Raw genomic sequence first — 24,284 nt, forward strand, 5'->3', positions numbered from 1 at the left:
ATGTGAATCCGAACAACGACACAACTCGTCCGCAAACGCTATTCATCTTTCACCTGGCGCGCCTGTCTCTTTCAACCCGCCTGCTAACGAGGTGCCGCTACTTCGCACTCATCGTTACCATCGTGTAATTGATAAATTGTGATTTTTTAATTGAAATTTTATTCCCATTAACACCTTAACTCCTTAACGAAATGCGACAATTTTCTTTTTCCACAGAATAATCATTCTGTGGAAAAAGAAGTTCCAAGATCATATTTAATCTAATTATAATATTTAATTATCGCCATATTATTGATTATTTAGTCCAATTCTTTTATTTAAATTTATTTTTATTTACTACTTATTTTTATTATGTGCTTGTTTTATTTTTTAAAATTATTCATTTAATTATCTCTATGTCATTGATTATTTAATCCATTACTTTTATTTCAATCTATTTTTACTTACTTCTTATTCTTTATTATGTGCTTAATTTTATTCTACTCATTTTTATTATTAATTTAGTTCTCAAATCATATTATTAATTCAATTATTACCATATTTAATTTTATTAGACCTTAGTTTTAGTTTAGTTTTTTTTAGTTTAGTTTTAGTGACCTGAAATGAACTTATCGCGTCCTTAAGGAGAATAGGTAAGGGACCTATGAGGGAAATTAAATGTTATCTATTTATGTTCTTTCAGTCTTTAATCTACACTCCCATTAATACAGTTGTTTCCAAATTAGGAGGTCCCATAATATATTGATCTGAAAAAATAGCGATCCAATTTTTAAATGAATACTTAATATTACTGTACTTAGTCGATCTCTGTATAGTATAACCCCCCCCCCACTAATGATCGCCTTCTGGATATTGTTACCAAATGATCTACATGGTAAGACTTTTCCCCTTAGCCTTCTCGGAATTATCTCACCATCCTCTCCTTTCTTTCTCTTATCCATCCGGAAACGGAAACAATATTCTTACCAAAACTGTTTAATTCCATATCTCTGGTATTGTCCATGTAAAATTTCACATCAGTTTCTTTTTTTAAAGCAAAAATTTACCATTATTTCGTTCAAGATCGTTCCTTTCAATCACGTGATGGAACCCTAATGTTCACTTGCACTTTAAGAAAATTACGATTTTTCTCTACATTACACAAATACGTTTACTCCAAACTTGATTATTTTTCGTTTAAAGGTGCTAGAAGTCGTTATTTTCCCATTGAAAGGTTAGATTCAGCGTTTAGTTGTTTCTAAGCGATGAACTCCAAATTTTCTTCTCGTTCTAAGCATCACATGGCTATTATCCATTAATTAGCCAATCAGGACAGAGCTATGTTACGCCTCTCTGGCGATTTAGTCGTCATTCTTGCAGATCTGACTTAGTTTTGTGATGGGCAGTGATGACATAATTTTGTCGTCAATTTTTAATAACTTCCCAATTATAGATTTAATTAATTTATAACTTTCAGAAAATTGTCCTTGATTATTATTTCTCAGGAAGAAATGATCCTTTTAATACTTGTCATATTGAACTGTGTTCCTGTGACGTCATCGAAATCCATACTTCGGTTCCACGGCGCATCCGAATACAGTGTGATGCACGACGACCGGCCCACAGTTCAGCGCCAGCTCAGAATCGAGTCGACGATGACGTCATCGATGGATGAAGACGTTACATTAAATCTACCGCATGCAATGGACGAGAACTCCATAACAAATTCGAACGATCGCGTTGCCGCAGGTGCTGAAGAATTAAAACTGCCGATATTGCGCACCGAAGCGGGGGAATCGCTGAACTCTGCGGTTCAACCGCAATCCAACTACATTCTGATGGGTTCCACCGAACAACGAGTGGAACCGCAGAGGGAGATTTTACACGCGGCTGAATCGTTGGATGTAAGTCATCATGCGGACGGTAGACCTGCACCACAGAAGGAGGTTGTTCTACGGAATTCACTCACACAGGTTGAGGTAATTCCTACAGATGTTGTGCCTATTATTATCACGACAACTGTCACATCTGCACCGACAACTGTTCCGACGGTGTTGTCGACTTCGTCATCGATATCACATGAACCATTAGCCACTGAAATTGTGCATAATGTGGATGAAACAAGTTTGTTGGCGAAGGTTGAGGAGAAAACGCGTGATTATAAGGCGGCGTCGGACGAGTTACCCACTGCAAAGACGTTTGCCCTGGATGAGGTGAAACCTGTGCTGCCTAGTTCCACAAAAGACAATTTATTCGCGGAGAAGAGTAAAGAAAAAAGCGTTTCAGTAGATGAAACGAAATCCGAACCCACTGCCGGTCCTCATTCGGACCTGAGATCAAAAGAAGAGGACGAAGACGCTGAACCGTTGCCAGAATTTGATGAGAAGACAGATGTTGAATTAGAATTTCACGACGATGATGTCGGCACAACGCCATCTGATGAAATTTTGCCGACCACAACAGAGTCGACGTCTTCGATTCCGCCACAAACCACCAGCGCATCTATTCCTACTACGTTGCCAGTGGATTCTGCTGAGAAAGGTGTGTCTACAAAACCTGTATTTTTTTGAATTTTTCACAAAAAGTTCCATGACTAATGTGGTAATAGTATGAAAAGTGTGGTTGCGATGCGTCAAAAAAGAGGAACATAAAGAAGGTTTGAAAAAAAAAAGAAAACGAAAAAGAGACAAAAACGAGAGATATCTGAAGTGAATAGATGTGGATTTTTGCAATTAGTGAAAATAAATTGATTTGCGATACACTGAGAGAGAAATTTTGGGATTTTAAGTTTCACTTAATTATTAATTAAGAAGAGTAGATCCGTCAGAGCTCAGAACCACAAATTATGCCATAAATTAATTAAACAACTAGCGATTGCACGAAATTCTGGAAAAATTTTGCTTTTTTTGAATCTATTTCTCAATTAAGTACTTTAAGTAACAACAAAAAGAGAATTATTTAGATGTTTTTAAATTGTCTGGTGCTGAGGTTTGAACGATAATGCTGTAAAATTAATCGCACTACACAGTATGACTCAGAACAAGCGAGTGCTGAAGGTTAGGCGAGCATGAGCGAGCGTAAGATCGCTGCATCGAGATTAACAGGTGTAAGAATGAAGAAATTAAAGACGAAAAAAGATGAGATATAACTATTTGCTCTACCTAAGTCGTACGAGCCATGTGTCGAACGACAACAAGGTTACGCCCACGATGAAGATATATTATTGATTGACTCGGCGTAATTCGTTTAGATTTCTTTTCTGAAGAAGAAATCTATGATATCATCATGTTTTTGGTCAAACTTTTACCGGAAGTTGAAGAACGAAGTACATGGTCGAAAATTATCGCTGGATTGCAGGTACGCACGTTTTTTACTGGAATGTTTGCAGTTTTTGACTGTAGCGTAGTTCGGGAAACGTGTTGGGACCAACCTAGAGGGTGCGGTATCCTGGTGGTGCCAATAAGGAGCTAGAGAAACGTTTACTTGCTGTTCCAGGGATCAGCATCTTTAGCTTACTTTTTTCGATCAATACTCATGATTAATATGTTCAGTGCGCCTTACGGGATTGTCGTCGAGCGTTTCCACGTCTTACTACGATACAGACACCGGTCGGCAACGGAACATTTATCATAAGGCGAGCGCGATCAGAATGTTTATGCTCCATTATGAAATCGCAGGAGAATAAGGTAAGATAATTACAGTTACGCCACAAAATAAGAATAAAAATTAAAAGTAAATTTCTGTCTCCCGAGTATTAAACCACTTGGGATGTGCCAGCGGATTTTTATAGCGATTCGCAATCGTTTATGGTTTTTTTTTTTGAACGCGTGCTTGGCCTCCTATACAGTTACTTGAGAAGGAGGGGGAGGGGTGGTGGCGATGACCACCCCTTTTTTTTTCCCCCCCCCCCCCCCAAAATTGAGGGATGAAAGGCTTGGTTGGCATGGGGCGGTTTCGAACCATCGACTGTGTGGGCACAGCGGACCGCTTACGGACTGCGCTACACCCGTCCTGTAGAAACTAAAATGGACTGTAATAAATAATCAAATAAATAAATAAAATGATTAATTCAGTTATAAAAAATATTAACAAAATAAATTAAATAATAATTAAGCAGAAATTAAATTATAATGAAATTAATTAATTATTTTAATTAATAAATGATAATAAATTAGACAAATAATTTTGTACATAAGTATGTGAAAAGTAATATAGTAAAAATATTGTTTGTAACACCTGAGAGCAATGCTAATACAAGCGAGAGGAAAAGAAAAAATCACTCAAAACGAAGTATCGAGGTCACATGAAAAAAAATCAGTCGTAAATTATTGATGAGTTTGTAGAAGGAAATGTTGCGTAGATATAGTAAGCTATGCGTGAGCGGGAATAAGCGACAGTTAGTTGGAGAGAGCGACAACAGGCGACTATAGGCATACGATGTGGACTAGAAAAATGCAGAGTATGCTCAAAAAGAATTAATATAGTCAATATTAGTGTTGTTTTATTTTTTTCTGGATTTTTTAACCTTATTTATTATTATTATTTTTGTTGTAACAGAACAGTTCATGGATGAGCGGAAAAACAGGTGTAGACCAAGCGAGAACAAGCGAACATAAACTGCAAGGGAGCCCGGACGATCATTATGACAGAATTACCCAAGCAAATAGTGTAATCGATCGAACTACTTCACAATGAGGCTGTTTTTACCATAGCGATGCTGTTAAGAGTGGAGGAAAACATTCGAGCGACACTGCACGCGAGCGACTATAAACGCATTTAAAGCGTTTCGGCGTCTGCTGATCACTTTTATCCACGTGTTCATTGAATTTGCGAATGCTAGAACATCCGTAGAGTCAACGCGGGCCTATACCACTGCCGCAGGCGACAACAAGCGATAAAAGTATAAACGTGTAATGTAGCTGATCTTTTTTTTCAGAATTCTTGAAAATATGGAACTATGTTTGTGGAATACGTGTTGCTCAACAGGGTACATCGTTCTAGATGACGTCAGAATCAACGTGTTTGTACAAGTATTTTCTGGATATAAACGTGTATTTTTTTTGTTACAAATCGATTTTCTCATATTATTGATTGAACGACGGCAGAGTAGCAGACACATGCAGTGCTGCTCTGTTTCTCTACCAGCCACGTATGTACCATGCGAACTTGTAAGTAGATAATATTTATTACAATTCATAAATACGAAACGAAACTACACAGCAATCGATGAAATCGATAAAATCGAATTTAATCGAACTTTATACATTTATATGAACATCTACAATCACAACCGCATTTCCCAAGCCGTTTCTTGTGAATGATTCGCACCGGTTCTACCCCGGACGCACATTGTTCCACACCGCACGCACAATTACACTCTTCACAGAATTCTAAACTCAACGTATCCACGTAGTTCTCCGCTGCTCCAGATTTATGCTTCCAGAAAAAAACTCACGTTCTGTGGTCACTATCGGGAAATCGACCGATTCGTACGGGCAGATTTCAGTTTTCCAAAGTAGATCGACGAGCGTTCGGTTCGTGTTGTACTGATGCCAACATTGTAGGCCACGATAAGTCTGAACAGAGAGGAGAAAAATCGATAATGCATCTTTGCAAAGACGCGAAGCATAATGTATTAATTATAAATAATATAATAAGTAAGTATACTATACAAGTATAAAGTGATTCGTACACACGCTGATACTATGTTCCAAGAGACCACCGCAAGAAAAGAATAGGCGTGGAATTCAGCGGAGCGTCCGCAGTTGCGGCGGAAGCGTTGCGGTCGCCTGATGCAACACTTATTGTAGAATCAACGTGTCTAAGCAAGTATTTTCTGGATGTAAACGTGTTTTTTTTTGTTGACTATTGATTTTTCTTGTATTGATCGAATGCACATCATATGTCGTTTCCGCCAAAAGCTTTAAGAAAAATTAATGAAAGTCAAAATAAAATATCGAATAGGAGATTTTCCTTCATAACTAATAAGTAAAAGTTAATTTAATTTATCGATTAGATTAATTGTAATTAAACAATTGATTGTAATTGTAATTATTCGGAATTTTTACTAACCAAATCAGACACTAACGAATGCGAGAAATCTTTCGTAGCGGTATTGATTTGATCGTTAATACACGAGAACGAATCAATACGAACATGCGGTGATGAGCAGCATACCGGATCCAGTCTGAAGAAAAATCTTACTGTTATCCAGAGACTTAAACATAACTGGATTAAGTAACTGGAATTAAATCATAAAGGCGTTTACACTATTGCTTGTGTGGAATTTTCGAGAAGATACGCATGAAATCCGCCCAACCATGTGTCACCGTGACATCCTGGAAATCGATACAGCCTACTGATTTATTTAGGAGATAATGAAGGATTTTCGTACAGAATACGCCTAATACTACAAAAAAAACTCGAGAATATTGTTCGAATATTCTCGAGTTTTTTTTGTAGTATTAGGTCAACAATGCTCCGCTAGAAATAAAAAGTATTTTGGTTTATACAGTAAATTTAAATAGTAAAGTAGATCAAAGTGACAATTACACAAGCAAAGGTAAGGTTGGAATTTTCCGATCACGACCAAGAATTCGAAACGGTGATAAGAGACGCAGAGTAAGCACTACTCTCGACGTCTGAATCGAGCAAAATTATCCTCCGCAAACAAAACAAGAAAATTTCTAAATTTCCAAGGGTTTCTATGAACACACGGAAAACCATGAATCAAACAGCGCTACTGCGACCGGAAGCGACTAACCGCACGCTTCAAGCAAAGTGAGTTACGGTAATTAGGTTACGGTTATTTCTGAACACAAAATAGAAGGAGAATAAGTGAAAAAACGAGGAAAAAAAGGAGGAAAAAACAAATAACCTTCTATTTGCCCGTTACATTTAGGTATGCTGGGTTGCTTCGCACAAGTGGTGTAATCTGGGCGGGAAATCTATAATCAATCAATTGCAGTAGATCAAATAATCAACGGATCAATGGAACATACTTGTTCACATTCAATTGTTAGCGAGCCGAGCACACTGTAGAATGTTTTTGTGCGTTTAATCCCCGATACTCTATAACCAGTGTCACAATCAAGAGCCTGAAAAGGGCAGTTATTGATCGGGTTAGTGACGCAGAGTAGGTTTGTACCTGGTCGTCTGAAAGCTGGCCGTAATTTGGTAAACTTGTAAAGTTTTGAGAGCTTTTTTCTTATTCCGATTTCAGGAACGAACAAGTAAAGAATCCAGAAATTTTTCCAAAACTTACATAATCAATATCAGCAAGCGCAGCTAAAACGCTTAGAGCAGTTGTGACGAGGAACAACCAGCTGCAGGACATTTCCAGGCTACGAAGATTGAGACCGAGGTGAAAGTGAAATGTGGACCGGACGCGGCGTTTCGATGACCAACGACGACGGCGACGCTACGACCCGGATCCCGGATCGTAATGTCCGAACGCAGATCGTCATTCTTTGAACGTGCACTTTTTCTATGTACATTACCCTCTTGCGACGTATCCGGTTCCCTTCTGACCGCGCCCACGATAGAGCGTGGGAATATCGGCCGTTTCATCCGCGGATTTTGTGGGTTAACCCTATTAACTCGACCTCCCTAAAGGTCGGTCCAAAAATTTATAGAGCGAATTCAATCCAAGGCCTAACGTTTTCCCTTCTTCCAGGGAACATCCAGGTTATGAGTCAATCTCGATATCGTAACGAGCGCCTCAAATGACCGCGCAAGAATGGTTTTTCTCGAAGGTTCTCCGAACTGGAAAAAAATTCCTATAAAACACGAAGTTGACAGAACGTTTATTCTTTCTCATCCGAAAACTACGCAGTTTGAGCCATACGTTACAAGAAAAAGTTGACCCTAAAGTTTTTTCTTTTTTGCTGAAAATATCGTGTCGATGGTGTATTTACACTTGTAACACCATTTCCTCGTCCAGTGTTACAGTACCTTTCTCCATGAAAAGATACGAAAGCACTGTAATTTCTGTGATATTTTCTGTTTAATTCTTCTACTAACCTAGATAAATCATGGAAGAGTACTGTAGCTCCGAAAAAAGTGGTCCACGTAGGTCACAGCTAAAAAGTACCATAATCGCTTATATCTTCCACTTTCCATGATATGTGTGTAATTGCGACCGATGCGCACGAGACGCGCACCTTTCGAACAGGTCACCGGGCCCAAAAAAAATCGAAACAAATTCTTTAATCTTTCATTTCTTCTTTTTTTTTCTTTTATTTCGCTGCATCATCCATCAAATATTCATCATTGCGACCTAATAGCCTCATTAAATGTTGAGATAAATTAGTTGCCCTTCCAACAGATTTCATCCAGCGGAAACTCATTGCCGGAAGAAAAAAAACCAGATGAATCCTAGAAAAAAAAGCACGAGATCTCGTAAGATAAAAAAAAGACGAAAATTCTCCAACTCGATAGACAGGTACGCAACTGTGGAACTGCTATGGAAATTACGAGCAAATATTTATTATTAGACTTTACGATCATGTTCTGTAAATGCAGAAGTTGAGGATTGAACCGTCTCGGCGGATGACGTCATTTCATTCGATGATGTCATCGATGATTCGATCGGTATCGATTGTGATAATGTTGTTTGATTCATGAGCAGTTCACGTTGTTCTCGTCGCCAACGAATACGACGATTTTGAAACCAGACTTTCACCTGAACTAATCGATAATTATTGATTGGTTTCGTTCAGAGGTGCCAGGTCATAAAATTCATTACGTATGTTTAGTTTTATTGTTTTGAATAGTTCTTTTTGGTAAGAGATGAGTGGTGCGAAAGCTATCGATTGGTGTTTGATCTTCTCTCAGGGAACATGGACAGGATCGGTTCGGCCAGTGCATGATTGATTTGTTTTCACCATTCAGGGTACTCAACGACCACAAAACGCTGTTGTGGATATGTTTTTAATTAATTTTCTTGATTTTTTTGCTCCAACTTTGACTCCTACGTTAGCGCCTGGTCTTTTCTCATTCATTTGTTCATTCATTCATCCATTCATGCACCCATCAATTCATTCACTCATTCATCCATTTATTCGTTCGTTCAGCCACTCATTCATTCGCTCATCCATTCATCCATCCATTTGTTCAGTCATTCATTCATTCGCTATTCCTAACCAAAAGTTTTTATTAGATGAAAGATTTTGCCAAAATTCTCATCAGGAATTGTTCTAAGCTCAGAACATACTGAATTAAATAAAATTCGGAATTAAATGCGACATTTTTCTCCTTTTTCTTTTTTTTTAGCACGAATCAACACCAATTCGATCACCTGTGCTACTCCGATATTCAGCAAAGCGGCTAATCGTACACGTTCACTTCCGACCAGATACTGTTGTCGACTAAACGCTTCCTCAAGTATACGTAGCTGCGATTGTGAGAATGTGGTTCGTTGCCTTTTTCTTGGATCTGGAAAAAAAAAACGTCCGGACAATCATTAATTTGTTCATTCGATCAGTCGGTAGTTCTCATTGAAACGAAATTCGGCATGACATTATGTTCTTTCAAAAAAAAAATCAACGAAAACCAGTATACCATAAAATTGACGATATCCGGATTTTTGTCCACAAAAAGATAGACTAAAAGATGTAGATCACGAGTAGAAACGCGATCACGCTCAATTCCCGTCATCTGCCCAGAAAAACGGCATGAGAATCGGCCTAGTCGGTCGAATTTTCCTACGAGACACCTGACAACACGTCATTTATGCAGGTGTAGGCAAACGTGCCGCGCCTGTCGGGAAAAAAACTTAACTGTTGATGCTGCTGGTGATTAACTTGGAAGGAAATAAATAAAAATAAACAAATAAAATACTTGAAAATTACCTCCTGATGTCGTTGCGGAAATGCGTTGCACAAATCCCTACTCTTGCACACATAACACGTTATTAGGTGTCTTGTAGGAAAATTCGATCAACAAGGCCATTTCTCCACCGTTTTTCAGGACAAGCACGAGGGAATCAGCGTAATTACTATGTCTTATATGTACCTACATCGTTAACTCTATTTTTTCGTGGAAAGATCTCCACCGCCATCAATTTCGTGAAATGATGTTCTTATATGATCGTTCAGAGAGCACTGCATCAAACTGAACTTTGTTTCAATATCTTTTCCTATGAAAATTAGCAATCACAGCCAATCTCCAGAATATTCTCTAAATATCCTGAAAACTTTTTTTTCCGTTTTTCACTAAAGTAAATAAAAAATAATGTTCTATAGGGTAAACAATCGATTTTTTCGAATAACCACTATGTACGGATCCTGATCAAAACCTAGTGTCACACGCTGTATCCTACAAAACCCTGGATCTCTACCGTAAATGGTAGCTAACTGATATTATCCCTAAGACCAATTAAAATAAAATTCTACAAGAAATCAAGTGAAAACTCGTTGCGATTTGAGTACCGGGCTTCCAGAGAGTTCTTCGAGGCCGCGAGGTCACACCTGGTCACAAAAAAAGTCTCTGCGCGCGCTATCATTTCATTCAAATATTTTTGCAAGATTAGCTATTTTCTTATGTTTTACGTGACAATGAGTGATTTGTTTATTTTTACTTCTTTCTGTTTATTTCCCAGCACCTATTGATGACATTTTTCGCTTTTTTTTAAATTACAAATAGGTCTAACCACAAACAGCACAACGTGATACTTTTATGGAATTTTTCTCCTATTTAACTGTTAATTTTCCATGTAGAATTTTGATGAAATTATCTCCTCGTACATTTCTATCTTGAACTTTTCAGAATTACCTCCAAAAAACGCCTTATTATTGCCGAAAGTTGTGGATGTATGTAAGGCTCGGATGGGATCATTAGCACTGATCATCGATCATTGATTTGATGTCTATCGACAAGCTGGAGATCTGAACAACGACGCTGCAAATTTTTCCCGCCTCCATCCTCGTGAATTCGAACTCGTTGAGGAAAGTAAAGAAGTAAGTTGTTATTATTTATGAAATCCACCGTAATCCAGTGGGATTTTTTTTTTTGACAACTAAAGCCTCGCCTTGATTTTGTGCGCTGTCTTCGAATCCATGACTTGTTGTAACGTAGGTGCCGGGAGAAGGAATAGAATAGAATCAGATACGAAATGTTCCCATTTTGTCTAATAGATAATCGGGGAGATTTCTGGATTACAAAAAAAAATTGTTAAGGAAGTTTCCATTGTATAAGATGGAGCAAAAATTAATTTATGCTCAATGAGTCTATAAAATGACAATTTTTACCTCTGCTCTGGAATTTTATGCTCACTGGGAATTTTCTTGGATTTATCAGATGGAGCAAAAATTAATTTATGCTCAATGAATCTATAAAATGACAATTTTTACCTATGATCTGGGATTTTATGTGCACGGAAATTTAATTTTAAATTTAATTACTTTGTTTTACTTGGATTTATCACTGTGTATCCGCTAACAAGTTTCTGCTGTCCCTCTGTTTTTGCGTACCTCCTTGATATGCATGTATGTACGTCTATGTATTCTGTTCAATCTAGTCACCGAGCACATATCCTGGGTAGATCAAATGTGGTCCCCTGCTGGGACCCATATCTGTCTAACTATCTATCCATCGATATCGATGTTGAAAAATACGAATTTCCGAAAATACGTTGAAAAATAAAAAAATATGTTGATGCGTTTCCGCCACGAAAAGGACTACGTCAGGCCCCACTGACAATGAGTTTGCCGATTTTTTCTTAACTATCCTGACATAGACAAATGTGTTTTTTTTTCTTTTTGGTGCACTATCTGTGTATGCGAATAAATAAAAATACGTACCTCGTCCAGCAGCAGGGTCCGGTCGAGTTTTCTCATCTCCAACTTCCTGTGACGATCTCTGCTTCACGTTGATCTCCGACGACACATCCGAAGACGTGGATGTACAATCGCCAACGTCCATTTAAGGTCTGGTGTGATGAGGATGAAGAGGTCGTGGTTGAGGCCACCCGTATCGCTATCGACAGGTTATTTCGGGCAAAGAAAGCGGACATCGACATACTCAGTTTTTTCCCTAGACTCAAACCATTGTCAGCGCATATCATTAAAGGCAATTGACGCTACCATAAGGCGCGGTTGGTGACCGCCAACCGCTCCGCGGACCCACCGTTGACGACGTTTTCATTGTACATAGTTTGTTACGGCAATGATGAGAATATGAGAATTGATGGGAACAGCAATCCACGTCACGCCATCCTAAGATCATAATTTGCTAAGAAAAGCCCTAAATAAGTCTCTCAGACTCTAAAATATTCTGGATGTAATCGAATAGAGGAGTCTGTGTTTTTTTTTTCGAAATAGAATTTTTTTTCGAAATTTCTGAGAACCTCAGCCTAGCAAAAAATATAGGATTGATTGCTTATGAACTAACTGTATGTGTTTCTGTTTTTTATTTATTTACTCATTTCCGTTTTTTTTTCTGGATTTTCTACTCAGTTTTTTTCTAGATTTATCATCATAATTTACTTGTTCTTTTATTTTAATTTCATTAGTAGTATTTATTCGAACTATTTTTATTTATCCCTTATTATTATACTAATATTATTTATTTTATATTTTAGTTATCTAATTAAATATTTATGCAACATAGCAACGTTCGAGATTTCTGCACAAATGACAAAGTAAATCGTCTCAAAAAGTCATACGTAATGTCATATTCATTTTACAAAAAAAGTGCATTTTAATTCTTTGAAAATGTTCCTGAAAAAAATGTTGTTGTCAAAACGTGTGATCTACGGGACAACGGACGAGGAAATTTTGAGATTTTTTTTACCATTTACCAATCCGTGAAATAAGATCATTGCACCGATTTTGAGACGACACAGTGATCAGTCTTTACATACACAAACCAATCACTTCTGAGCAATCATACCGAATTACTTTAGAATGGAATCATTTTTCAAAGCGTTTTTTTTTCATTTCACGAAAAAAAAAACTGCAGGATTTTTTTTGAAAGTTTAAAATTAATCTACTAGTACATACATAGCCCCTACGATTTCATATAGAATTTATTTTATGGTGATTTGAAATACGTTTTTTTTTTTTCGAAAGGGGTTTTTCTAGTGGGATACGAGATTCTAGTATTTGATTTGTAGCGCATAATGTTTTTTCTGTCGTTAAAATATTTCATATCTTGTTTTTTTTTTGGATTTTTACTATTTTAAATCAGTTGTAGTATTTGGTGTTTTAATTGCTCACTTTGGGCAAATAGGCAGCTTCAACTGTAGCATTTTTCCAGAGATTTTGATCCAGACAGTCATAAGAACGTCTGTTTTTCCACGCCGCTGGTTCTTTACATATAATTTTTTTCCTATTTTTGGAGAAAAAAATTGGAGATTCTTAAATTTTTAGTGCAGATCGATGATCTGCACTTTAATTGCCATTATCAACAAAAGAGAAACTAACAAAGAGTGGATCCAAAGCGATTGGGAGAGAATTCGGCTGCGATGTCATGGTCGATGGTTCGAAACCGCCACAGGCCAACCAAACCCATTTATATCGACCTCGGTAAATTGCTCAGATTTGTCTAAGAGGGTAAAATCGCTGACTTTACACATTGTTGGTCCCTACGAGTCATGGTCCGGATCAGAGGTACATAAAATTCATAAAATCCACTCCAGAAAATCTTGAACTTTATGCGAACGGGTTTGCTCATCCTAAGCGGATTGATTATCGTAATTAACACCTTATGTTTATAAGTTTATCTAAAATAGTATCAAATTTTGGATCAAATAAAATTCTATCTCTACACCACGTTTGCAACGCAAGCCGTTTCTTCTAGCATTATCCATTTACACTTTTTTGATCACAGAATTAGAAACACTCATTAGATCCATTTTTTATCGGAAGTTAAGCCATTCCTTGCCGATATTATCGAAAAATTGTCGGAATTAATTAATTACTAAAGGCAACTTTATCTGTTTGACAAATATTCGACTTGTTATCCGCCACAAAAAAAAGACAGCGCCAATTTTCTCTGACGAAAAAAAATTGGGTTCCGGTTCTGGTAAATTTTGCAGATTTTATTGTTCGTAAAATTCTCCGACTCAGACAAAGTGTGTTCAATTTTTTTATCTTTTAATGCGAGTGAATAAATAAATGAATAAAAATTATCTCTAAAAATGGATCGCCTGTGAGAAGAGGAAAAACGGTCACTTTTTTTTAAAAAAAATTTTTAGCTTTTGTTTCTGCTATTATTTTACTACTTAACATGTACTTGCAATTCTCCGTACTGATTTGAGGCAGCGATAGCCGGAATTTTATTAACTGTGAACACTTTTTGTTATAAGCCGAGCAGATTTTTTCTTAAATAGGACATTTATGAGTACCACGAGTGTGTGTAAGTGCGGATTATTCATTGTTCAGACAGAAATCAAACACCTGGACTTGGTTTTGAAGAGATTTTTTGCTTCAGGAATGTAATACAGCAATTTTTTATTCATAATTTTTGTCACATATATTTTTTTCTTGTATACTAGTACATATTTACTTCTTTGTTACTGTTCTTCGTCCTATTTACTTCAAATATACTTCCTTAGTTTTGTTTAATTCGTATTATTTTTTTCCTTATCACTGTGTGCTGAGTTTGATGAATTCTCGAATGATTCCTGCCTTAAGCATTCATGAATGATGGATGATTCGAATGATTCGAACAATAAACATAACAACAGAACCTCTGGTCATTAGCCATTCTTTCGGGATGGATATCTCAAGAAAGAGATTTGAAAAAAGAAATGGAGGAAAAAATAATTGAGGAAGAAAGGAGAAAAACTTGATTTTTATTTATTTCTTTTCATTTTGAAACATTGAGAACTGAAGGAAACCATATCGAGGAACGACGCTAATTGAACCTCATTGAGATAAAGTCCTCCGTCACTAACGAAAAAAAAACAAGAAAAAGAAGTTGTATAATAATAATAATAATAATATAACAATAATAATAATAATAATAATAATAATAACAATAATAATAATAATAATAATAATAATAAGGAATAAAGATAATAAAAACTGAAATAAACCAACAAAATAATATTACAATACGAATAGTAATAATAATAATAATAATAATAATAATAATAATAATAATAATAATAATAATAATAATAATAATAATAATAATAATAATGAATAAAGATAATAAAAACTGAAATAAACCAACAAAATAATATTACAATACGAATAGTAATGCGGGAGTCGCTGTTCTAAACATTCACCAACACTTATGTCTCTTAACGTCTCTAAGAGCTCTCTTGTTGAAACCTCGACATTATGTATTGAATTTTAAAGCGTTTGATTGTGTACTACTTTTTGAGCGGAACCAAGATTGTTATTGATCTCTATTCTGGCTAACGTTTCGGCGTCGTTGCCTTCTTCAATTCTTTCTTTCTTCTTAAATTTTATAGCGTTTTATTTTGCCGGAGAGGTTGTTTTGGCGAGACTTCATTAGTGACCTGACGTTCTGTCTTTGTCATGGTTATTAAAGATCGGAAACTACACTATTTAGGAATACTGTACAGCACATATAGATCCGATTTGCGCTAGGAAATTAAAAATGTAGCGATGGTAGGACCAAAGTCTTCGCCAGGATCTCGTTGATGTGATAAAATATGAATGATAAAGGGAAGAAAACTTCGAATCTACTCTAGTGAGACATCCATGGCAGATTCTGAATAAGTCCTGGATGTCTGTGCGCAAACTGCTTGATTACCTTGAAGTGTCCTCGATTTTCGGATAAATCTGCGCCCCATCGCCATCAAGACCGTGTAGTTTCAAGATGCGCATCAATCCTCGAATTAAATCAGTCTAAAATCCTCGCGATCTCAATGGTTCGACAAATTTCGTCCATATTTTGAATAATAATTGTTTCTGTGTTGTTTTTTTTGTGTTTCTGTAGTAATTTTTTCCTCTAATTACGTTAATTACGAACTAATAACGTTACTAATTATCCTGTAGCTACGTTCACTTTCACCATCGTGGAATTTAAGTTCTGTTCACGCTTAGATATTCTTCCAGTGACATAGTGTTATGGATGGATTAAATCGTATAAAAAGTGTGAAATGTAAAAAAAAAATCGATTCTGTTTTTTAACCAGTCGTTGGAACTATTCTCGAGAACTCGAATAAAGAGGGAAAAATTCGCCACCGCATTTTCTGGTGATCCTCTCTGAATAAAGGATTTTTCCTTTTATTCTTCGGATCTATTTCGTCCTTGTTCCGCTTATTTTTCCCTCACATTCCTCATAACTTTTTCTGATACCTATCCAATATCTTTTTTTTGAGAAATTTTCAAAGAGTAAAGTTTTGTTCTTTCAAGTCATCAGTCAGCGAAGTGCCTACATTCCTTTAATACTATTATTATTATTATTATTATTATTATTATTATTATTATTATTATTATTATTATTATTATTATTATTATTATTATTATTATTATTATTATTATTACTATTATTACTATTATTATTATTATTATCATTATTATTTACTCTGTAGTATTCATAATTTCGTACAATAGAACATTACTGTACAAAATATTTTGGGAACTAATCCTTGAAGCAAAATACTTTTCCAATTGTTCATTTCACAGAAAAAAAGAACCCCGTAAATCTCTTTATGATTCATTTTTATACCGTTGTTTACTTCATTATTTACTTGTTTACAACTTTGATCCCATTTAGTCATTTGTATGGAACTATCGTATTTGATTAGCTGTACTACTTCTAAGAACAAGGTCAACGATATATCTTGGTGGTACCTGCGGTGCCAACAGATTCAACAGAAATTCCCATCGATGGCTATATTATCACCTCATATACATTTTCACAGCACAGGACACAGACAGTGTTGTCCTTCTATTGATTTTCTTCACGTCGTTCACGTTTTTCTTTCTTTTCTCATCTGTTGTGGTTCGCTACAAGGTGGCTTGACGAGTTCGTGGATTAAACGCGACAAATCCACCGTAATAATTTTTTTTTTGTGTAAAATTCAGGCGAAATTCTAGTCTAGAAGATCCGTTTCATCTTGTTTTTCTTTTGTTTTATGGCACACCTGCGGATGTTTTCAATAAATAAATAAATAAATAAATTCATACTTTTCCCATTTTTGTGTTGATAAGAGCGAGCTTTCTTAATTCTTCAAACCAGTAAATAATCCCATTTTTTTTTATTTTGGTCTAGCTGCTTTCTTTAATTTTTTGAAATTTTCAAAAATCTCCTTAATAATAAGAAATTCTCTGTTTCAATTTTAATTCATAAGCGGAGTTCGCGGGCGTCGTGGATTGTTTTGAAAGGGATCATTGATGGGCGGATCGTGTACGTTTCACAGCGGCACCGTACCTAACTGAATCCTGTAAGAAAAATTGTGCCAATTAACGCATTTAACGCTTCATTCAAGGCTTTTCCTCGTCACCTCTTTGTCCTTCACCCGTAAGATGCTTATTGATCGATTGGAATGTTCCTTTTTTCGCGTTTTTTTCTTTCAAAATTCGCTCTTAACAACTTCAGCGATCACTGTAAATATGTCGATGATTCGATTATCAAGGGAACACGTCACAGTCACGTCAAAAACGATGTCATTAAATGTGTTTTTCAGCTGGATAATTGATCATAAAACTGTTTACTGGGATCGTTACTATTGATTTTTTAACTAATCCATTCCTATTGAATCGATAATGCTGACAAATGGATTCAGTTTTGCTTGATTTTTGCTATTTTCTAAAATTAGATTTCAATGTCATTTTTAAAACGGCGAGGTGCGTAGGGAATATAAGGGAGAAAAAATCTTCCAAACATTAAAAGTATTTAGGAAAAAAACGTAGTTTAGTGTTAATTTTTGCTGCTACTGGTTAGCCAGCAGTTAATGAGCATTTTTCCAGAAAAATAAAATAATAAAATAATAAAATATAAAATAAAAAAGAAAAACTTCTATTCCTATCGTTTAAATTACTGCTTGAAAAGAAACAGAAAAATAATAAATAAAAATAAAAATAAAAAAAAAATTAAAACTAAATTACTGCATTCGAGGCAGTAAAATGTAGTTAGTCTGAGAAAATGTGCTATAACAAGGAATAGACCATGAGAGAACGATTGGAGCAACAACCAATTTTATAAATTCAGTTTTAGTGAGTAAAAATGAATGAATTAGAAATTTATTAGATATTTCCCTTATTCGCTTTAATGATTTCATAAATCAGTCTCAATTTTATTAATTTTACACGAAACTGATTCTGGCACGTTGTATTCTTTCTGCTGTGTTTGTACTATGGATTTACTGTATCTGCTTGTCCTTGCCATATCCATTTTTGGCACGGCATTGAGCATAATAAAGAAATAAATAAATACGTAAATAAATGAATAAATAAATAAACCCCAATCTTAAACTTAAAAAAGATTAAATCTTACCAGATCCTAAAATAAATCTTAATAAATTTTAAATATTTCCTTCTTCTTAAGTCACTTTAAATCTGCTTGAAGCAGAAATGACATACATAGTATGTCGTTGATTTAATGTAGTTGTAATTTTTGTAAATTAAATTAAAATGTTTCTTTGGTGTTGATTTTTATTGGCGGTAAATATTTTTACTCATTTGGTTCCATAGGGACGATTTTGAAGCAATTAACCTTCACTTGGCTGAAAATTCACATGTGTTTACGATAATTTTAGGCTTCATTTCACCAGCAATTCACACGGTTCCATTGACTCGTACATGGTTCATCGCCAGCTCATAGTTCATACTCATCAGTTAATCGTAAGTTATGCGACCGTCGAAATCTGTAGCCGACTGATTCATTTCATTTGCACATTATTCCTTGCTTAGTTTCAGTCATAATCGATCAATTCGTTGTAGGATTCTTAATTAATTTAATTAGTGTAATTATTTGCTGACTAACTATCACTCTTTCTTAGCAACCAGCTAAGAAATTGGCCAACATAAATCGCTTTTTTTGTCCACTCGGTTATTTCTTCTTTTTTTTTGGGAGAGGATTAGGGGAGGTTTTAGGGGGCCCAGCTTTCATATACGCTTTAACGGTTGGTTGAAAAGTAACCAATAATTAAAATTATCGATAACCTTGCTAGATATTATAATTTAAATATAGCGGGAATAAACTGGGACGATAATTGTGCAAAACTAAGTTTATTCGTAATTTATTGTTTCATAGAGGTGCCATACTATTGTAAGTTTGCTTTTATCTCAGAGATTTCCTCTCTCTATCGGATCAAAAACAAAATTCTTAAAAAAAAACGACGAAATAAAAATAGGACAAACGAAATCATGCGTTCATGTTCATCATTTTTACACCTACATATTTACTCCTCCCATTGTAAACATTACGGAAATAGGACAATTTAATTTTTTTCCTTTTTGTTTTGTGAATTTTTTTGACGGGATGGGTAGCTTTTTTAATATTCAGTTTCTTTGTATTTTTTTTATTTAGTTTTTGATTTTAAAGTTACGATATTGTTTTATGTTCACCATAATGGATAGTTTTTCAAGGAAACAAGCAAAACTCCAAAGTTAACATCGGGTCATTTATTGTGTTGTGATGCGAAATGGCTTGGTGGTGTTTTTGTCAAAATCAAAATCCAAAAAAAACGCTCTTAACCGCCAGTTTTTGCTCGCTAATCAGCTGGAAATTTGTTCGGAATTTATTAGAATCTCCCAAAAGTTTCTTTTCATAGTGGAGAATACTTTAATTCACAACAATCTGAGTCCTAGCCTGAAAGAATCGATAATCCATCTTTTCGACGAAGACGAAGTAAATAAAAAAAGAAAAAAAAACAGTATTTGTAATTACTTATTTTTTTCGATCTAATTGTTCAGAAATATTTCTATGGAAATTTATATGTGTAATTATTGGCAAATTGAAAAAAATGGTATTTGTTGATTTTGTCAAAATTTTCTCGTTTCAATGCGAATACATATTTGTCGGTAGGCGATGACTCCGTGGTTGTGGATTACAATTCCGATTTCCGGTGTGGTTTCTGTTTCCTCCGTTATCCACGGTGGCTAAAAGTACATCTCTAAAACTTGTTCACGTCCGATCTTTGGTTAACCACTAGTTAACGCAAAAACCCAGGAGATTATCCATAGTGGGTCGGATGTACCGAAACCTCGACGTCTCTGACATACGCTACGCTACTAAGACGAGTAATTTGCATTGTTAAACCAGCTACTCTGAGCCGATCCATGACCAGTTCCCGTGGCCGGTTCGGAGGATCCCGCAGCCGCAGCCGCCGCCTCGTTATCGTTATCGCTTCCCGTACTGCTCGTAACGGTCGCTTCCGAATTTCTTACAGGGACCCGGACGCGTCGGCGGAGTGGACGAGAACGCGTGCGGAGCGAGGAGGACGCAGGCGGGCAGCGAACTGTCACCGCGGCGGCGAACCTTCCGACGCCATGCAATGGTTATATCAGACCGCGTACGCATGTGAGATGGGCGCATGGTGTTGTCGTGTTAACGCCACGAACAGAGTACACGATGACACGTCTACCGAGGTGGTCCCGCGACGATTAGAACGAGGTGGGTTTTTGTGTGCAAGTTGGTTGGTCCCGGATGGATATCTACTGTATCACCTATTCACTTGTGATTCTAGACGAAAATTCCCTCACAGAATTTCTCACAGCTGGACATTCCTTTAAAAATTCCTCATAAGTCCTTTAGAACCACTTCATAATACTATATGTAATAATATATGAGCATATTTCAGTGGATTTTTTGCTTTTATTTTTCTTTTCTTTCCTTTTCTTACCTTCGAAAATTCTAGGATTGCGTGATTTTTTTCAGAAAAATTTCTCATTTTCTGGATTCCTCAGTATATTTTCAACATAACTAACTCATAAGTCATTCTATCCTCAAGAAAAAAATTGAAAACCCTTGAAAAATGCAAAAAAAAAAGAACGAAAACTCCTAATACTTCAGACCTTTTTAACCATCTATAGCCATATGTTTTTCAGTCATTTTAGCTTTTTTTCTCTTTCCTTTTTCATCTATTTCTGGTCTATTTCTGGCTGCCTTCCACTTGATATTTTTTCCTTATTTCCGATCTATTATCTTTTTTGATCCGTAAATCCAGGGTATTTAGCTATCCTTCCCTCTTTTCACTAAGAAATTTCTCTTTCCTCTCTGAATTTAACTCTTCTCTCATTTAGATTTGACAGAAAAAAAAAGCTTTTAAACAGGTGACCGGTTCTGAAAGGATCTGTCTTTACTAAAATAGTTCAGCGAAAACCGTTGTTGCAAGAGAAATTAGTGGAATTTCCGTGAAATTTGCAGAGTTCTTTTTCTTTCCAGTACTGTCAACTCTGTCGTTCTTTGAATGCTGAACTGCGATAATTCCATAGAAATGAGTGAATAAAAGGGTCGGAGTGAAAACATTCTTCAGGAGAAATCGATTGTTGATTGATTAGATACTTTGATGTTTTTCTTGACTCATCTAGGAAATCTGGCACTGAACGATGTAGCTGCAAACTATTTTTTATTCAGCCACGTTGAACTCGAACTCGGATTTTTTTCTAATGCGGAAATTTTGTTTTACCGGGGATTCCATCTTGTCGCTGTTAATAAAATTCCACTCATCTCATTTTTCCGGAGTAGTTCAATTCGGCGCCTAAAACATCTTGAGTACCTTGATTATTTGAGCATTCGAATTTTCCTGCTGTTTTTTTTGCAATTTTTCTACTTACTAAACGGTATTTGCTGGTAACAGTATGTAGTTACTAATTGCAAAATTGTAACTTCTCGTTGTGAGTTTGGGACAAGTACAGTTTCTAGATGAAGAAAAAAGTAACAGCTTTATCGTGCAATAAAATTAACCGTGCTGCACTGCAGTGATAAGAGCTGCCGAGGGTTGATTTTATCTAGGTTTCTTTTTTCTAGGAGGTTAATCACTTGTTGAAGTGTCGCACTGTTCTCTGGTCTGCATCGGCCTTTACTCAATTTGTTTTTTTTCGGTTGATTTCAATACATAATACATGAGATCACCTAAAATGATCATTTTTTTTTCGAATGCTCGATATTTCGAGTATTCAGTCGGGCAACATCTTGAAACGACCAATTACGGTGGATTTACTCCCAGATTTTAGGCCCTTCACAGCTTTTCTGGTAGAATTCGAATAAATCGAGATTAGTACTGCTCGCCAGGTGCAAAAAAATGGTATTTTAATGAGAATATCCATAAATAAAAACAAAAATTGAAAATTAAAAGAGAAATACTGGGGATAAAATACCAGTTTCAACAGAGTGTGTGCGAATACGAATACGAATAACAAAACAGTTACGACGAGAAATTCCTGCATCTGATTTGTTTGTTTCCAAAACTTCGGAGAAATTCTCACGTATATACTTAGTGTACTGTAACTTTTACATCTATTTACATATCTCACTAGAAGTGATCCATTATTGTGGATGTAGTCGTAAAGTGTTCTTCTAAATCGCTGAGTTATCCATGTTTTATCTAAGGGTGCTATCCACAGTTCTTTGGTAGCAGGACTGTGACATCAAATGATAATGAATGATAATGATATTTTTTTTGCATAATTTGCCTTTTTTCCCGTGAAAATTCTCTATGCGATTCTCGATGCGATGTTTTTTTTTTCACTGTTCTGATCTGGATTTTAGTCTACCTCATTAATTAATTAATTCATTCATTCTCTGAATCATCCATTCTCTCAATCACTCATTTATCCGTTCATTCATTCACTGATGCATTCACTCACTCATTCATTCACTCGCTCATTTATTTATTTACTTATTTATTTATTTATTTACTTACTCATTCGTAAGCTTACTCATTCGCCTTGTCACTCTGCTCATCATTCGTACGTCCATTCATTCATTCATTCATTCATTCATTCATTCATTCATTCATTCATTCATTCATTCATTCATTCATTCATTCATTCATTCATTCATTCATTCATTCATTCATTCATTCATTCATTCATTCATTCATTCATTGAAGTCGCCTTCTCGATTATTATTATGAATGAATTACGGAATCATGAGAGGGAAATAAAAGGAAAATAAGAAGAGATGAAAAAATAGGATAAAACGATATGAGCAAAGTTATTTAGGGAAATTTTACAAAAGCCAAAGATGATAAGGGTGTGGGAAACAGGATATGTACAAGAAAAGAAAAAGAGAAAGAAGAAAGAAACAGAAAGAGAACGTCTATTTTTCTTCGGAAGATTAGTGTGTCGATGAAACATGACGAAACTCGATTAATTCAGGAAAAAATAGCATTTTATCGAATTCGATTCCGCTTTCAATAGTCATTTTCCTACTATCGTATCCTATGAGCGGTGAGTTGGTCATACATAGGTTTTGTCGTTTGATCTACTGAGCGATAGATATGTTCGTGATGAGTGTTTCTTATCGCAAAACCTGACCTTCTATTGATCTTTATTCCCGAACATTCTTCCGCATTCTCAAGAAAGCCAGGATTCGTGTTCTTTCGAATTCTTTTTTTTTCTCTTTTCAATTTATTATTTTTTATTTATTTCTTTTTTATTACTTCTATTTATTTCACTTTACTTTATTATTAAATTTAATTTATTTTATTGCTTTGGATTCTGAATTTTTGTCTTTTTCATACTTATTAGCCTATTGGAAATTTACAAGTCTTTTCTCTTGAAACAATGAGTTTTCCAAAATTTTCTTAAAAAAATTCTAAAAAAATAGTGAAGAAGTCACACGTGCACGGTTTTTAAACGGTTTTAGTTTATAAACGCTTTTTTTTGACGAATACTACTACTTATTATTTACTTAATATATTGATTCGTTCTATTATTTAGCATTATAGCCATAAATTTATATATAAATGTGAAAAACAAATAAATATTTACTTAAATTTATGTCAACCCATAACAGATATTGACAGATACTTCTAATAATAGCATGCATGTTATAGAGAGTAATAAATAATAATAGTAAGTCAGTTAGTAATAATAGTATGTAAATAATAATATTTTACATTATCTATACCTATGCAATTTTTTTTGTGCTGATTATGGCAAAAATTCCCGTTTCAGATGTTGAATCGGCGTCCGTGGGCCGTGTGCTAGTGTTCGTGAATCCGAACTCTGGTTCAGGGAAAGGTGTGAAAACGTTCCGTCACCGAGTGGAACCACAACTGAAAAAGAATCATATCGACTATGAGTTGATTATTACAAGTAAGTTTCTGGTAATTTCTTGAATGAAGTAATTTTTAAGTTATCATTTAATTTCTCCCTGAATTTTTGTTTTTTTTCCTAAGAAATAGCATTTTCGAGAAAAAAATCCAAATA

General features: G+C 35.4%; 4 protein-coding genes across 7 annotated transcripts in view; 2 read left to right on the plus strand and 2 right to left on the minus strand.

The window, feature by feature from the left end:
- Positions 1 to 1,490: 1,490 nt before the first annotated feature.
- On the plus strand, positions 1,491 to 4,924 carry RB195_016684 (uncharacterized protein; the record flags this gene model as incomplete). 2 transcript variants are annotated; one of them, XM_064183322.1, is made up of 4 exons in its annotated part: positions 1,491 to 2,520; positions 3,230 to 3,336; positions 3,531 to 3,665; positions 4,916 to 4,924. In XM_064183322.1, 4 exons carry the CDS (start codon positions 1,491 to 1,493, stop codon positions 4,922 to 4,924), a joined length of 1,281 nt encoding a protein of 426 aa, XP_064039203.1. The 2 variants fall into 2 exon arrangements, with proteins under 2 accessions (XP_064039203.1, XP_064039204.1); XM_064183323.1 differs by having other exon boundaries at positions 1,584 to 2,520.
- A 302-nt stretch (positions 4,925 to 5,226) lies between these two features.
- RB195_016685 (uncharacterized protein) lies at positions 5,227 to 7,315 on the minus strand (the record flags this gene model as incomplete). Its single annotated transcript, XM_064183324.1, has 7 exons — positions 5,227 to 5,369; positions 5,435 to 5,555; positions 6,052 to 6,166; positions 6,248 to 6,317; positions 6,857 to 6,926; positions 6,981 to 7,076; positions 7,244 to 7,315. The coding sequence occupies 7 exons, from the start codon at positions 7,313 to 7,315 to the stop codon at positions 5,227 to 5,229; spliced, it is 687 nt and encodes a 228-aa protein (XP_064039205.1).
- A 1,155-nt stretch (positions 7,316 to 8,470) lies between these two features.
- On the minus strand, positions 8,471 to 11,901 carry RB195_016686 (uncharacterized protein; the record flags this gene model as incomplete). Its single annotated transcript, XM_064183325.1, has 3 exons — positions 8,471 to 8,662; positions 9,278 to 9,414; positions 11,781 to 11,901. 3 exons carry the CDS (start codon positions 11,899 to 11,901, stop codon positions 8,471 to 8,473), a joined length of 450 nt encoding a protein of 149 aa, XP_064039206.1.
- A 4,124-nt stretch (positions 11,902 to 16,025) lies between these two features.
- The window catches only part of RB195_016687 (uncharacterized protein), a gene marked incomplete at both ends in the record, with an annotated part of 30,586 nt that continues 22,327 nt past the window's right edge, over positions 16,026 to 24,284 (plus strand). Inside the window, 6 exons of one of the 3 annotated variants that reach the window (XM_064183327.1) lie at positions 16,026 to 16,059; positions 16,314 to 16,488; positions 18,662 to 18,746; positions 20,297 to 20,427; positions 20,471 to 20,520; positions 24,030 to 24,170. In XM_064183327.1, coding sequence (XP_064039207.1) covers positions 16,026 to 16,059; positions 16,314 to 16,488; positions 18,662 to 18,746; positions 20,297 to 20,427; positions 20,471 to 20,520; positions 24,030 to 24,170 — 616 coding nt within the window. Of the gene's footprint in view, positions 16,060 to 16,313; positions 16,489 to 18,661; positions 18,747 to 20,296; positions 20,521 to 23,293; positions 23,301 to 24,029; positions 24,171 to 24,284 lie in introns of those variants that run through there. The other 2 variants (XM_064183326.1, XM_064183328.1) reach the window with 2 other exon arrangements.

This window comes from Necator americanus, chromosome II (genome assembly GCF_031761385.1).
Source record: "Necator americanus strain Aroian chromosome II, whole genome shotgun sequence".
NCBI lineage: Eukaryota > Metazoa > Nematoda > Chromadorea > Rhabditida > Ancylostomatidae > Necator > Necator americanus.